This window comes from Cavia porcellus, unplaced genomic scaffold, assembly GCF_034190915.1.
Source record: "Cavia porcellus strain 051 isolate PalLab524CR breed Dunkin Hartley unplaced genomic scaffold, mCavPor4.1 scaffold_24, whole genome shotgun sequence".
NCBI lineage: Eukaryota > Metazoa > Chordata > Mammalia > Rodentia > Caviidae > Cavia > Cavia porcellus.
In genome coordinates, this window is record NW_026947507.1 from 13,735,890 (window position 1) to 13,749,949 (window position 14,060).

General features: G+C 39.4%; 1 protein-coding gene across 1 annotated transcript in view; it reads right to left on the reverse strand.

Annotated features, from left to right (window-relative positions):
* Window positions 1-8,840: 8,840 nt before the first annotated feature.
* Trappc11 (trafficking protein particle complex subunit 11) overlaps window positions 8,841-14,060 on the reverse strand; it is a 44,720-nt gene continuing 39,500 nt past the window's right edge. Inside the window, exon 30 of the mRNA XM_003469110.5 lies at window positions 8,841-11,034. Within this exon, the coding sequence (XP_003469158.1) occupies window positions 10,990-11,034 (45 nt within the window). The 3' untranslated portion in view covers window positions 8,841-10,989. The remainder of the gene's footprint in view (window positions 11,035-14,060) is intronic.

A 14,060-nucleotide genomic window follows, 5' to 3' on the forward strand; every position in this document is an offset into this window, starting at 1 on the left:
CCTATCAAGCTTTTGTTCTTCTGTCTCCAATGGTCTCAACATGTTGTATCTTATTGGATTTTATTATATGTGATAATATAAACAAAAACTTTTATAGACAGGGAGATTATACAGAAACCATTGTTCATTTTCTGTTAGTTGATTCTAAATACACTTGTAATACTGTCATTCTCCTGAGTGGTTTTACATTGTCTTGATATGTTTGATGCTAGAGTATATGAAGTTATACTCAAAGATTTCAAGGAAAGCGACACAATGGTAACTACTTTTATGTCGGGATATCTTGCGGTGAAACACTATTTTGCTTAAATTGTTATGTTTTGACCTGTGCTGTTTTGTTGTTATGCCCTCTTTTATCTCAATCTCCTTTTTTTATTATTTACTTTTTTATCTTTTTAATTAAGGGAAAAATAAATAAAAAATAGCAGGATATAGTATAATAACCCACTTTGATTTCCTATTAACTTGATTTGAAACCCTGTATTGCTCTCACCAGCTTGTTTTGACGGATTTTCCTCTATTCTGTTTTGCTTGATAGTACCAAGTTCCAAAGTGTAGGCAACAACTGTGAAGACAATAAGATGCATTATGACGCCCATTCTGGTTGACTATTATCTTCTTATGAAGTCCTGTAATGTCTCCAATGTTTTGGTTTTATTCTTTACTGTTTGTTCAATTTTATTATAACATGATATAGGCAATTCTTTTTAAGATAGCAAGAGGCAGTATGGTAACCATTGTTGATCACCTTGTATTTTGTTTTTACATTTTCTATTATGTCCATCCTTTTGATTTGACTGACTCTGTTCTGCTATGTCACATTTGGTTTTACTCTCTTCGAAAAAAAGTAATAAAAACTGTGGGAGTAATAAAACCCAAAATGCGTAATTGTCATTGTACAAAAGAGAGGAAAAGAAAGTGCTCTAAAGGCTATAACCGCATGTATATTTAAGTGTATAAGACAGATAACCATATTACTGAGTTTTGTTGGATCATTGAACAGAACTTTTTTCAGCATCACTGTTTGAAAGTCCACTTTATATGCTTTAATTTTGTAACTTGAACAACGATTTCTAAGATGACAATATGTCATCTATTAACTAGTAATTTCCTACTGTTTATTTTTTCTGAAATTCTGTATAACTTGTACCCTTTTTCTGTTTTTTTTTTCTTTTTCTCCTTAAATAAAATTAAAAAAAAAAAAAAGCCCTTCCTGTGCCTCTTACTGATTATTCCTAAAAACTGTTTGTCTGTGACAGAGACAACCACTGAAGGGAAGGGTGGGTTAGATTACTTATTTCAGCTTTGGGAAAGTCCTTGGACCCTGCCCAGTGGGTGACAAGATCACCAGCCCCGAGACTTGGCATGAACACTGTGCAATATGAGTCCCACTCACACTCTATTCCTCACACCAAGAATTTGGGTCTCCAAATGCAGCAAATCCCACACCATGGGATTTTGGAAGCATAAACAAAGGAAGAATAGAAGGAGAAGAAGAATGAGTTTTATCTGTCAGGACCATTGTCCACCTTCTACCACAGCAGTCTTAGTGCTTTAGGTTTCAAGTGACTTAATTCTCATTTTTCTGATCAATGAAAATACTATAGGAGCTTTAAAAAAAGTTCCTGGAAAGCAAAGCATTGCCTCTATCACCTTTGTCTCAGTGAAGAGCCCTCCACTGGCTCCTTCTTCTACTGTTTGCAGAAGTGATTTCTGCAGGAGTTTTTATTGGCATGCAGGATATAGAAACACAGCTCTGTTAAAGATAAAAGAATAGTCATAAAGGAAAATAGGATTAGTCAGCCTATGGGGTCTGAATTATACAATAACATAGGTCTACCTACCTGAGATGTCTGTATAATTTTTCATGTTCACTTTTTGACAAAAATTATTGTTATTTTAAGGCACATCCCAAATTCACATGACACCAGCACTAAGGATAAAGGATATGCTAGGAGTCATTCATGCTTTGATTTTTCAAGACTTTGTTGTCACTGGACTTGGACTATATATAGCCCTGGCCTGTGATTCTAGTAGTCATTTGATGCACAACTCTGGAAAGCAATTTCTTTACTTCCATTGGGAATCTGGGCTGGAGGAATGGGGGATCATGCGAGGGTGTTGAGGGGAAAGTGAGTAGAAGACCCAGAGTGCCTTTGGTGCCCAGAAGATCTGAACAAGTCTCTGGAAAGAAAAGGTAACACACTTATCCCCCATGTTAGTCAGCTTTCCATCAATCTCACAAGATACCTGCGATAATCAACCTTTAGCGAAAAAAAGGTTGTTTGGGTTCGTGGTTTCACTCCATGGTTGCTTGGCCCCGTTGTCCTTGGGCCTGTGGTGGCAAGGTATATCATGGCGGAAGTGCAGGGCAGGAGCTGCTTGCTCACCATCACCTCAGGCAAAGAGATATGCAGGAGGTGACTGTGGTCTGAAATCTCCCCTAAGACCTAACTTTCTCCCACGATGTACTCCTTCCTAAAGATTTCCATCTCCCAGTAGCTACACAGTTGGGAAGCAGCTTTTACACAGGCCTTTGAGGGATTTCCAGATCCTCCTACAGCAGCTTTGCAAAACCCCTTGGCTGACATCTTGCATTGAGCTTCACAATGGCCTGCGGGGGAACTTTCTGCCCCTGTAGCTGTGCCTGTGCCCAGGAAGTTGTTGCACCAACTTGAAGGCACAGGTGGGCACAAATAGCATCCCAAGGGCAAGGTGCTAGGGGGAGGGGTAAGGTCACCCCAGCCACCCCCACTGTCCTGACCTCTAGGCTCGGGGCCATCCAGGGTCCTACAGATGGAAACGTGGCTGAGAGAAAAATGAACCCTGGGTCGCCCCAGCAGGGCATCCCTTAACATGCCAGTTTGCTTCCTCCCCACGCCCCCCCCCCCAAGAACAAGCAAACCTTTTCCTTAGTTGCAGCTGGGTGGCTATTTTAAAACATAAAAGCTTATTGTCCTGAAGTCACCCAGCCTGTCAGACCACTTTGGAAATTTCAATATGCTCCACCAACTTGGAATCAGTCATCCCTGTCATCCTGGCTCGTGAGACTGCATATTTATTTTTTGTGCAAAAGATCTTGAGCAGTATTCGGTGAACCTCTCAAAAGAGGCCATGCTAGTTTAATTTTCTATGAGCGAAAGGAAGGTGACACTCAAAAAGCTCCTGCTCACCCAGTTAACAAGCTCACGCAAAGCTGATTGTAGCAATAGAAAACACTGCTGCCCAGTGGAACAGGAAGACTGATTCCCCAAAGCACAACATTGCAAGAAGTTGTATGTATTGCTAGTGGTGGTGTGTGGTGGAAGCTCTGTCCTGTGGGGACTACTCATTTTCAAAAGAATTCATGCCAAATGTATTTATTAAATAACCCTTCCTTGGTGTCAAGGTTGGCACTTCCATGACGTAACTATTGGCAACAGCTGTAAGGTAATACTGACTTTAAGTGTGTGGTGGATGAAATTGGTGCTTGCAGAAGTCATCTTGTTGATTTTATCTTTGTGATTCAAATTTGCTTTTAAACTTTATTTTTCAAAGAGGGCAGGCACTAGCTGTCCTTAAGGAAGTTAACAACTGCCATCAAAACTGCCAGAATGCTATCAACTTGAGATTGCAGTTCACCAGCCTTTCATTGACAACATTGTATTACTTTCTCCCCTGGCCCTCTTCTCTTTTTTTTTTTTTTAAAGACAGGACCTCCCCATGTAATCCAGGCTGACCTGGAACTCAGGATCCTCCTGCCTCAGCCTCCTGATTGCTGGAATTACAAGCATGTGCCACCATGTCTAGCTGACATTATTATTATTAGGCACATGAAAACTTAAGGCTACCGAATAATTTTAGAGATTTTAATCCCTAAAATCATAAAGAATTGTTATGGGAAATTCTTTTTTCTGTAGGAACTATACTTTAAAATAAATATACATAGCAGAATAGGAAAAAGAATTCTAGTCAATAAAAGCAAACTAGCATTTTAAGGTTACGTTTTACATATTCTACTTAAATAAGTGATTCAGATACTGGTCACTGATGGATGTTTAGCTGAACTGTGTAATAAAAAGGTCTGGCTGTCATCTTTAAACCCAAGGATCAATCCTAGTGAGACCAAAAATGAGACAACTGGAAGTGACAGAGGGTGAGGGAGGACAGGAGGAGTTTTTAACTCCTTTGGAAGTACACGAGGTAGCGGAAGAGGATACATAAACACCTGTGGGAAGCCACTAGCCAAATCCGGAACATGGGATACTTTGTAACAGATCCCAATTCTTCAAGGAATCAGTGATGAGGGACACAAATGGGCCAAGGACTGTTGTACAGTACATGCAATGTAAGACCGGTTATAACTAAATATAATGGCAGGCCTTGTTTGGATCCCAGTTCAAACAAATTAACCATAGAAGACTGCTTGTGCCCTCAGGGAGAACTGTATGTATATTGTATATTGGACAATTTCAAGGGCTTATTGACTGATTAGATATAATTTTTTTAAGGTACTTTTTCCCATGGCTGACACGGTTTGAGAGAGAGATGGACAACACATGGCACAGTATTAATGGCTGCAGCTGAGTACATCATGGAAGTTTGTTATAGCATGTTTCTATATATGTTTGGAAATTTTTACAACACAAAAATAAAATGAAGGGTGCCAGTCAGAAGCGGTGAAAATATCCAGCACTGCAGGAGGCTGAGGCAGGAGGATTGCAGGTTTGAGTCCTACCTGGGAAATTTAGCAAGATTATGACCCAAAATAAAAAATAAAAAGATGTGAGGATTAGCACAGTGGTAGGATACTCTAGGTTTGACCCCTAGGATGGAGCTGGGGGAGAAAATGAGAGACATAATGAGAGAGAATATTGTGGCCTAGTCTTAAACACCTCTGACAACACACTATGGGTCGTCTAATTGAAAGAATGGTTATCACAGCACTTCTGCCTGTCTTAAACAAACATCATCTTGAACAGAGAGCTTCTTGCCTCTTCATGCTACAGTGGGAAATCAGTCTTTTGTGGAGATAATGGTTGTTGAATTATCACCAGTGATCAGACATTTTTCAAAATCTAATTGTTCGCCCTAATGAGCATTATCCAAAAGAAGATAAACTTCACCATGGAATCCTAGAATTCCAAGAGAAAAGGCCCACTGTCCAGAAGGACTGCGGTGACAGCAGCAAGCACTGTGGGTGCTGAGTGTCCTGGTCTCCCCCACCGCATCCTCGTATCAGGAGTGTGCATCTCTGGAGTCAGAACACAACACTAGCTTCAATCACATTTAGGTTGGCAGTGGTTAGCATGCTGCATACGCACGGGGTGGCTGCCAGGGTGCCCTTCATCATCTGAAGTTCTTTGCTGTGTTTGTTTTACAGACTGTGATATGCCCTCTAACATCTGGCTCACGTAATACTGTCTGTTCATGGGTGATGGGAATGCATTTCCCTACAACAAAAGACATGGTAATTTTATTCTGAACATGAAAACAAAAACAACTCTCTTGGTTCTTGCGTAAGTCCTCCCTTTTCATGTCTTCTTCATCCGCATTCTGTAAAAGGAGTCACTTTCCCTGGACTCCTTACTACCCTGGATTTTTTATTATTTTTGTGAGGGAAATTTTTAGACATATACAAAAGGAGAAAGGATGGCGTAATGAGCCCCCAGGTACCTTCACCTAGCTTAATAATTACCAACATTTTCCAAATCATATTTCATGCATTTTTCCTTCACCTAGTTCTTCTCTTCTCTCCTCTCTTCTCTCCTGTATCTCTCTCCCCCCAGCCCTATTGCTACATTGCCCAGGCTCAAACTTGCAATTCTCCAGTCTTTGCCTCCTACAGTGCCTGTAGGTGAAACTACAGGCACGTGCCATCACACCCAGCCATCTCATCAGTTCAACAGTCTGTACAAACACCTATTCATGTCTCACATCGTATTAAAATTTTACATGGCAGTTTCTCTTATTGGACACCTGTCTTCCAGAAGAGGGGGTTCCTGTATGGCTTTAACACAGTAGACTCATCAACATATAATTAAAGCAAGGATTTCTCCTACCACAGACTTAAGCACAGATCTTAATCCATACAATGCACTGGGCATCTGGCATCAAACATATATTTAACCAAAGACTCATTTGTTCAGGACTAAGGGCCACTGTATCAGTATGGTTGTTATGGAGTACAGCAGTTAACCCCGAGGCATATGCTCCACTAGAAGCTAAATGCTTGTTGCACTTGTTGTTACTGGGTGCAGTAGATAGTATTTTTCAAAGATGATGCAGTATCTATCACCTGTCCTTTCTCTCCTAGGACGAGGAAGTTTATAGTTGCTGGTCCCTCTTGAATCTGAGTAACTTGTGACTCTAGAGGTCATATGGTAGTAGAAAGAGGTCAAAAAAAGGCAATGCAGCTTTCGGCTGGCTGGTTCTCTCTCACTGGAGCTTGATCCTGCCACATAGGCAGCCCCACCCCCCACTGGACTGCCATGCTGTGAGGAAGCCCAACAGGCAAGTGGAGAGGGCCCAGGACCAAGGAAGAGATGCCTGGTTTCCCCCAGCCACATCAGCTCCTCAGGTGCTCCATACCCACTCTATTAACCCAACTATCTGACTACAAGTGTGTGCATGATCCCAGCCAAGCATGAACTACCCAGCCAAGCCCTTCCAGGACGCCCAGTGCACTCAGACTGTGCTTTGCAGTAAGATAACTGGAACACTGGAGAAGTTTTAAAGCCTTTTTGTGCCATAATTTCCACATCCTTAAAATTGCCTTAAGAGTAGCACCACCACATTGGCTTTTACAACATATAAAATAAGAACATACAAATCCAGCACATTGTAGCACTCTGTAAACGTTAGCAGTTATCATTTGAGAAAGAAACTGTTAAAAATCCTGACCAATGCAATGAAGATATATGTAAATTCCCATTTGTCATGCATTCTGATGCATTTTGGGGTAGGGTGTGTACTGTAAGGGAAAGATCAACTCCTTCTGTGACTGGGGAGAAAAGAGAATTTTAAACATTGCTTCGGGTGTAGTTTTCACGGTGCACATACCCTGAAATGCGGGCGTGCTTGGCAGCTCTGACTTCACTTCTATTCCCCACCCCCCCTCCGGTAAAACATGCTTCAGAAAGCAGAAACAATAAGGTCTTGTGATCATTTGCTTTGGTTCTCAGGCTCAAGTAAATTGAGTGGAAGGGAAACTTTCTCACACATTTGATCTCTGAGGGGAACCTGAATATAACTAAACATTCTTTTTCTTTTCCATAAAAACATGGGAGTTTAGGCTCATTTAGTGAACTTCGTGGAGGTTTTAGATGTGTCTGAGAATGGCAGTTTGCTGAACAGGTAAAATGGTAATGGGGCTTACTAAAGGATGTGTCACTCTTCAGAAATGATTCAAGTGACTAAGAGTTGACTTAACCTGTAAGTTGAGGCGTAGCGAAATCAGAACAATAAAACACAGCATGGTTTTTTTTTTTTTCTTTTTCCCTTATTCTGCTGCTCAAGGCCAGTGGTTTTTACATGGCAGCGGTTCATAATGCTTCAGTTGGAGATGATTTAGCCCCTCAAAGGAATCCACACAGCAAGAATACACAGAAGGATCAGATAAAGCACTGGGACTGAGTGCAGCTCACTGGTAGAGCCCTTGTTTAGCATGTGCAAGGCTGTGGGTTTGACACTCAGCACCATAAGGGGAGAAAAAAAGAAAAAAAGAGATAATGCTTACATCTATATCTGGCACCATGTATTCACACAATCTCTAATCACTAATGGTGCACATGTCTGTTCTTGAATATTAGTCACTACTATTTACCATTAAATAACACACCTACTGCTAAGTCATCTTTAAAGTAGGACTTGGGAAATTTTAGGTGTCTTTTCTAAATTGTGAGGCTGGGGGGAGCTTCAGAAAGGTATACCTGGGGTTGGGGATTTAGCTCACTTGCAAGGCAGTGTGTGGTTGTGAGTTCGATCCCTGGTACCGATAAAAAAAGAAAAAAAAAATCAGAAAGGTATACCTGGAGACAACCAGACCACCTTTAAAAGGGTGAGTTTATAACTTGCTCAGTTTTTGTCTTAAAAGCTCTCTCACTGCAATGCCCATATGGAAATTAGAATTCAGATTCTTAACAGCTATTTGTCAGAAAACTATCAACTGAAGACTTTATATTCTGAGTGGAAATAATACAGGCCAGGAAATAAATGAATAAAGCAAAAGTAATCTTTCTTTCAGATAATGAAAACCACTTAATTTTTGAAGACTTCAAAGATAACAAACCTAAGTCTTTACTAGGAAAACTGAGTTGAGGGGATCATGTTTGCAAATTATTTTTTTAAGTAAAAAAAAACTATAAAATTAAGCAAATATTTTACCCCTCTAAAAGATATTATTCTTATCCTCCTCTGGCTAACTAGCACTTGGACTATTCACAAGTACTTACCTTACGTATAGGAGTCAAACTTTAATACTACCCTCCTAATTTATAGTACCTTATTTAAACAATTTTAATGCTGAACAGTGTGTGTACTGGTGGAGAGCAATTCTGAGAACCGAATGGTAACAGAATACAAAGACAGCCGGTAGACATTTTCACAGAGGACACAGCGTCAGGGCTGACTGTCCAGAGGCAGTGGAAAAGGACCGAGGTTCTCCAGACACAACACCTTAGTGAGCCAAAGCCCCCACAGCACCACAATGGCGGTTCTGACTTATGGACCCAAGACAGAGCATAATATTAAGTATTTCTGAATTAAAATTTTCAGTTTCAAAACATGAACAGAATCTTTTCATGGTAGAATGTACAATATGGGAGAATTCTGGGTTGGGAAAGATTACTTATCACAAACTCTTGAGAGATCAAGAAGAAAGCACAAATTTATTTGGTGTATTTACAGTAGAGGACATAGTTGAACAAATCACACTGATGTTGATGTTAATTTTAAAGCGTATATCAGTGACTAATTAGTACACACACTTTGTGCTTGACAAGGGCAGTGCTAACATTTGAGGCCTTTATTACTTTTGCACTGTATCAAACCTTCTTAGACTTCAAACGGACCTTAAAGATTTCTGTCCAGTTTTCAAATTGCAGTTTACATCCTATTAGTAGGTCACAAAATCAATTTAGCAAGTTACAATGAGGGATATCTTTTTAACAAAGCACAAGAGGATACACGTGAGTATACAGAATTATTTCATAAAATTTTATATATTTACACATACAGCACAGTTTTATGTATACATATATATACACAAACATATATATGTACATATATATATATACACATACATACTGCATAATGGAAATTGTATTAGTAAATTCTGATAACACAGACTTCTCCAGCACATGCATGAATTATCTCCTTCGGCCTTCCTCTAAAAATAACACTCACATGCATATGCACGAACACGCACATGCACACACGTACACAAACACACACACACACACACACACACAAAGCAGTAACACAGACAACCCTAGTTAAGCATGAACTTTGGGCAGGCAATGCTGCAAGCTCTTCTTCTGTATTAATCTATATCATTTTCATAACAAGCTGTGAAACAGGTCTATCATTTATTCTTATATGTGAGAAAACTGAGACAAAAGAGAGTAACTCAAAGCCCTAGGCATAAAGGTGGGATCTGATTCCTCAAAGTCACTCTCCCAAAGCCCATACCTGAAAAGTTGCTATATAATAGAAACTCACGTCCTCCCAAGAGCCTCTTCCACCACGGTTAGCTGCACCAGTTGTAGAACGCAAATACCGTACCTCAATCCTATTCCTTTTAATGTGCGTACGGATGGTGTGTGGTATGGGATTGAACATACTGAGCGATATTCTCAGATCTCACTGTTTCCTCTGAGGCAGGATCCTGCTAAATCACCAAGCTGTCCAACGTAAGCCTCTGCTTTTGATCCTTCTGCCTCAGTCTCCCATGTGCTGGGATTACAGATACGTACTACTATATCCGGCTTTTCAATCCAATCCTCTCTACTACACCTCATGTAACTGTGCTCTTCGTGAGAGCTGCCCTGTGAAGCTTTAATGAAACATGCTCAAAATAATTAAAAGATACATACAAGTATATTTGAAAGAGAACATAGTTCTCTTTTTCCTTTTTACATCACTTTTTCCTTTTTACAATTATACTTTTTCAGTAGAAAAATAATAAATCAGGTAGTTTTAAATTATTAGGATATTTTAACAAAGAAAAAAATTCACCCTATGATTTTTATTTACAGTAATTTTCAAGAGTTTTAAGTAATTGTTTTGGAACTGCATGACATAACTAAGAGCTCTTCTTCAATGGATCATTCTTCAGAACTTTTATTTAAAAAATTATGCTTATAAGATCCTTACATTTCTACCCTTTCAAAAATACAACCCTGCTTCACAAATGATCCATATTCTGACTGTAGGCAGAATCTATCTGACACTTTCTGATGGTAAGCAAAAATAGAAATTCTGACACCTTCTAATTAAAGCACTTTGATTACAAGTTTCTGGAGGTTTTTCAACATCAGGCACACAGCTGGGTATGCTGGAGCTGTGCATTCTGAACACGCTCTGAATTTGTAAGGATGGATTAACTCCGGTTAGGCCAACTCTGCAGGAGACTCAGCAGGGCTTCAGAACTTCACTGGTCCGTTCTCCTTTCTTTGTCCAGTTATATTTGGGATGCTTAATTTCCCTCTCCTACTGTACACACAAATCAACTATGAAATTGTTCACTATTCATAAAATGACTTTTAACAGTAACAATGATTTGACATACTTTTATACTGCACCAATAGGTTTCAAATATTTATTAGTGAAATTACATGAGAGGATGATTTTCATAATATGTTAAGCATAAGTTCCTCTGAATAGTTGGTATCCGTTCAAAAATAGAAAAGATTAACTGTTTACCACGATCAAAGCTACAGGACACAATGACACACACATACAGCTCTACCCTGCTCCTCTGTAACAACAGCCAAGGGCCGGCCTTGAACATCATGCAGCAGCAATGGAAGTGTCATCTGCCAGTCGACCCTGTGGCTTTAAAGGGGAAAAGCAAAACAGGATTACAAAGTAAATAATGACAAGAAAAACTCCATTAATTAAAAAGATCCTGAAATTTCTAAAACCGTTTAACAAAAACAGAATAAATGTGTATAAGCATCCAAGGAGAAACTGATACTCTCTCTTTTATCCTATCTTCTTCATTTGAACCTAGAATGGTAACTGCACAGGCTGGCCCTGCCCTGGTGGCGGACATCACCAGCTGACCATGTGTTTCCTCCCTAGGTTCACTGCAGTCGAGTCTTCTGTCCTTGCCTGTGTTCCAGCTGCTCCTGCCAATCACCTCTGATGACATCCAAAGGGAACCTGCTTACCATTCCTGCCTGAGAAATTTTTATCCTCTCTTGCTCGGGGCTCTTCTATGTCTCAAGCTTTGGGCAAGGCAAAAACCTAAGCTGACAGACATGTTCTTTTGGGGATTCTAGATCTTCCCATATCCTGTTTGGGAAAAATATGATTGGCAATGACCTCTAGAATATCTAACAGTGTATACTGCAAGGACAGAAGCAGCAGAGAAAAAGAGAACCCTCCTTTTTTTGTGGCTTTAGCCTACACAAAATTTAGACCTTCACATCAGAAAAGTCAGTGCTAAGTAGAGGGACATTTTCAAGCAAGGAACACTGATGGAATTGTTTTTGGCTATAATATTCCTCATGTTAGCCACATTCCAGAGAGCCAAGAGAATACTTGTACGTAACTGTATTATACAGGTATACAACAGCAGACTTGTATAGCAAAGAATGAGAGCTAATAAAAAGGATGATCTTGAGGCTTTTATAGGTAAATGGAGACAAACTGAGACTATCTTCATAAGTAAAATAAATCAGACTCACATTTGTAAATATCGTATTGTCTCTCTAGTATAAATAATAATAATAAAAAACCAAAAGAGTAGTACAATCCAAAATGTATACAAGATATTGTGATAATGAAAGGGAAAGAAAGTGCTCTAAAGCATATAACTGTATGTGTGTTTAAGTGTGCAAGATAGATAACCATACTATCTTAGTTCATCAAACAGAATGGTTTGTACTGTCATTGTTCGATTGTCCACTTTTTATGCTTTGATTCTGTGACTTGAGCAACTACTTCTAATATGTAATTTATCAACTAGTGATTTGTTTTTTTAAAAACTCTGTACTATTTCTATCCTTTTCTGTTTTGCTGCTTTTCTCTTAAAAAAAAAAAAAAGAATGTGAGTCAGTGACCAGGAAATGTAACACAACACCATCACTTCATAATCAAAAGCCAGTCAGTGCGGTGGCACATGCCAGTAATCCCAACACTTGGCTGACTGAGGTAGGGGGATTGTCATGGGTTCAAGCCCAGCCTGGGTGCCATAGTGAATTCAAAGCCACCCTGAATTATATAGCAGGACCCTGTCTCAAAGCAGGGGAGAGGAGAAAGAAAAGGTGTGGAGCAGAGGAGGATGGAGAAGGAAGGGGAGGAGGAGGAGACAAAGCCATTTACTATGCTTGAGACAAAATGATTCCCAATACATGTACACATGCATGCATGTGTATATGGAGAGATGACATGCTCACATGTACACATAGGTCTCTTAACATTCAAGGTGGAAAACGAATGAGCAGATCAGGTTCTTGGTCCTTAGGTTTTATTCTTCACTTAATCTTTTATTAATAATGGAAGTTACTCAGTTTCAAACAAAATAATGGCTCTCCCTGATTAAAGCTTTGCCAAATCTAGATTTACAAATAGAGGCAGAAGACAAGTACCTCCCCAAACTAGAGAACTGAATTATTCAAAGGAAAAAAACAAATGCTCTAAACTTGCTCTAACACAGTGATGGCAGACCTTTTAGGGCTCTCGATGGTATAAACGGCCAGCTGTGGCACGCGTGGCCTACATTCACACCACTGCTCCAGGATAACACCCTCTAATGTGGCAGCCAGTGACCATGTTTAGGCACGGACCACTTGAACTGTGGCTAATGCAACCAAGTAATTTTTAAATTTGATTCAATTTCAACTAATTTTAATTTCAATCTCAAAGTGGCTAGAGGCTGCTATACTGGATAGAACAATTTTAAAGTTACACAAAAGTGTTTTAGGATGTAAAATTTTAGTTGAGATTATTTAATAAGAAGGTAACCTTCAGGCACTGTAGTATGACAGGTTCATACTTTTTAAATTGACAAAACATTTATTTATTTTATACAACCTGTTTTGAAATATGTATACACTGTGAAATGACAAAGGTATTTTATTTTTTTCTTTTAGTTTTTCCAAGCTATAAAAAAGAGCTGGCTCTGAGGATTCCAGTCCATACTTCGGGCAGCAGTAAAGTTACCAGAAGGTGGAGCTGTATTTAGAGTTCATGTAAATATGAAAAAAATGAGTATGTAGAATCACATAAATATGTTACCTGTGCTAAAACTTATGAGTGCTTATTTTCTGGTACCTTTCCTTATGAATTTAAACATTACTCAACAGAGGCTTACCTCACAAGAAAATCAAAAAACTGATGGCAAGTCTTAATTGGGATTTGATTTGTGAGGACTGGGTATTTTAAAGAATGAAAGAGATCAAATGATGGAACCAAAGTCTCTAATTCTCGGTATGATTAACTCTTTTGTCTCATGTTATCTCTGTGCAGTTAGAATATAATCAAGTCTATGCAGTGATGACTAGTTCCACAATGATTAAATTAGTACTGCTGAACTGCAGAACAGAAATCTTCAAGTCAAGCAGCTAAAAGGAATGAGAGACCACCCTTTCTCTGCCTCTCCCCGACCCCGCCACAGCACCATGCTCTCGCATGGGGCATCTCCATGAGAGGGAGGAAGCAAAAGGACATGTTTTTATAACACGATCAGGTTGGTGTGTTTAAACGCTACTGATAAATTTAAGGACATCCAAAACCGATCTTTCTTTCACAATTTAAAACTGCATGTGACAGGAGCTTGGAAAGATTAACATCTCTTGTTTTGTTTTGTTGTGTGTCATTCTGAGGCAGTCTCACTATGCAGTTCAGGCTGGCCT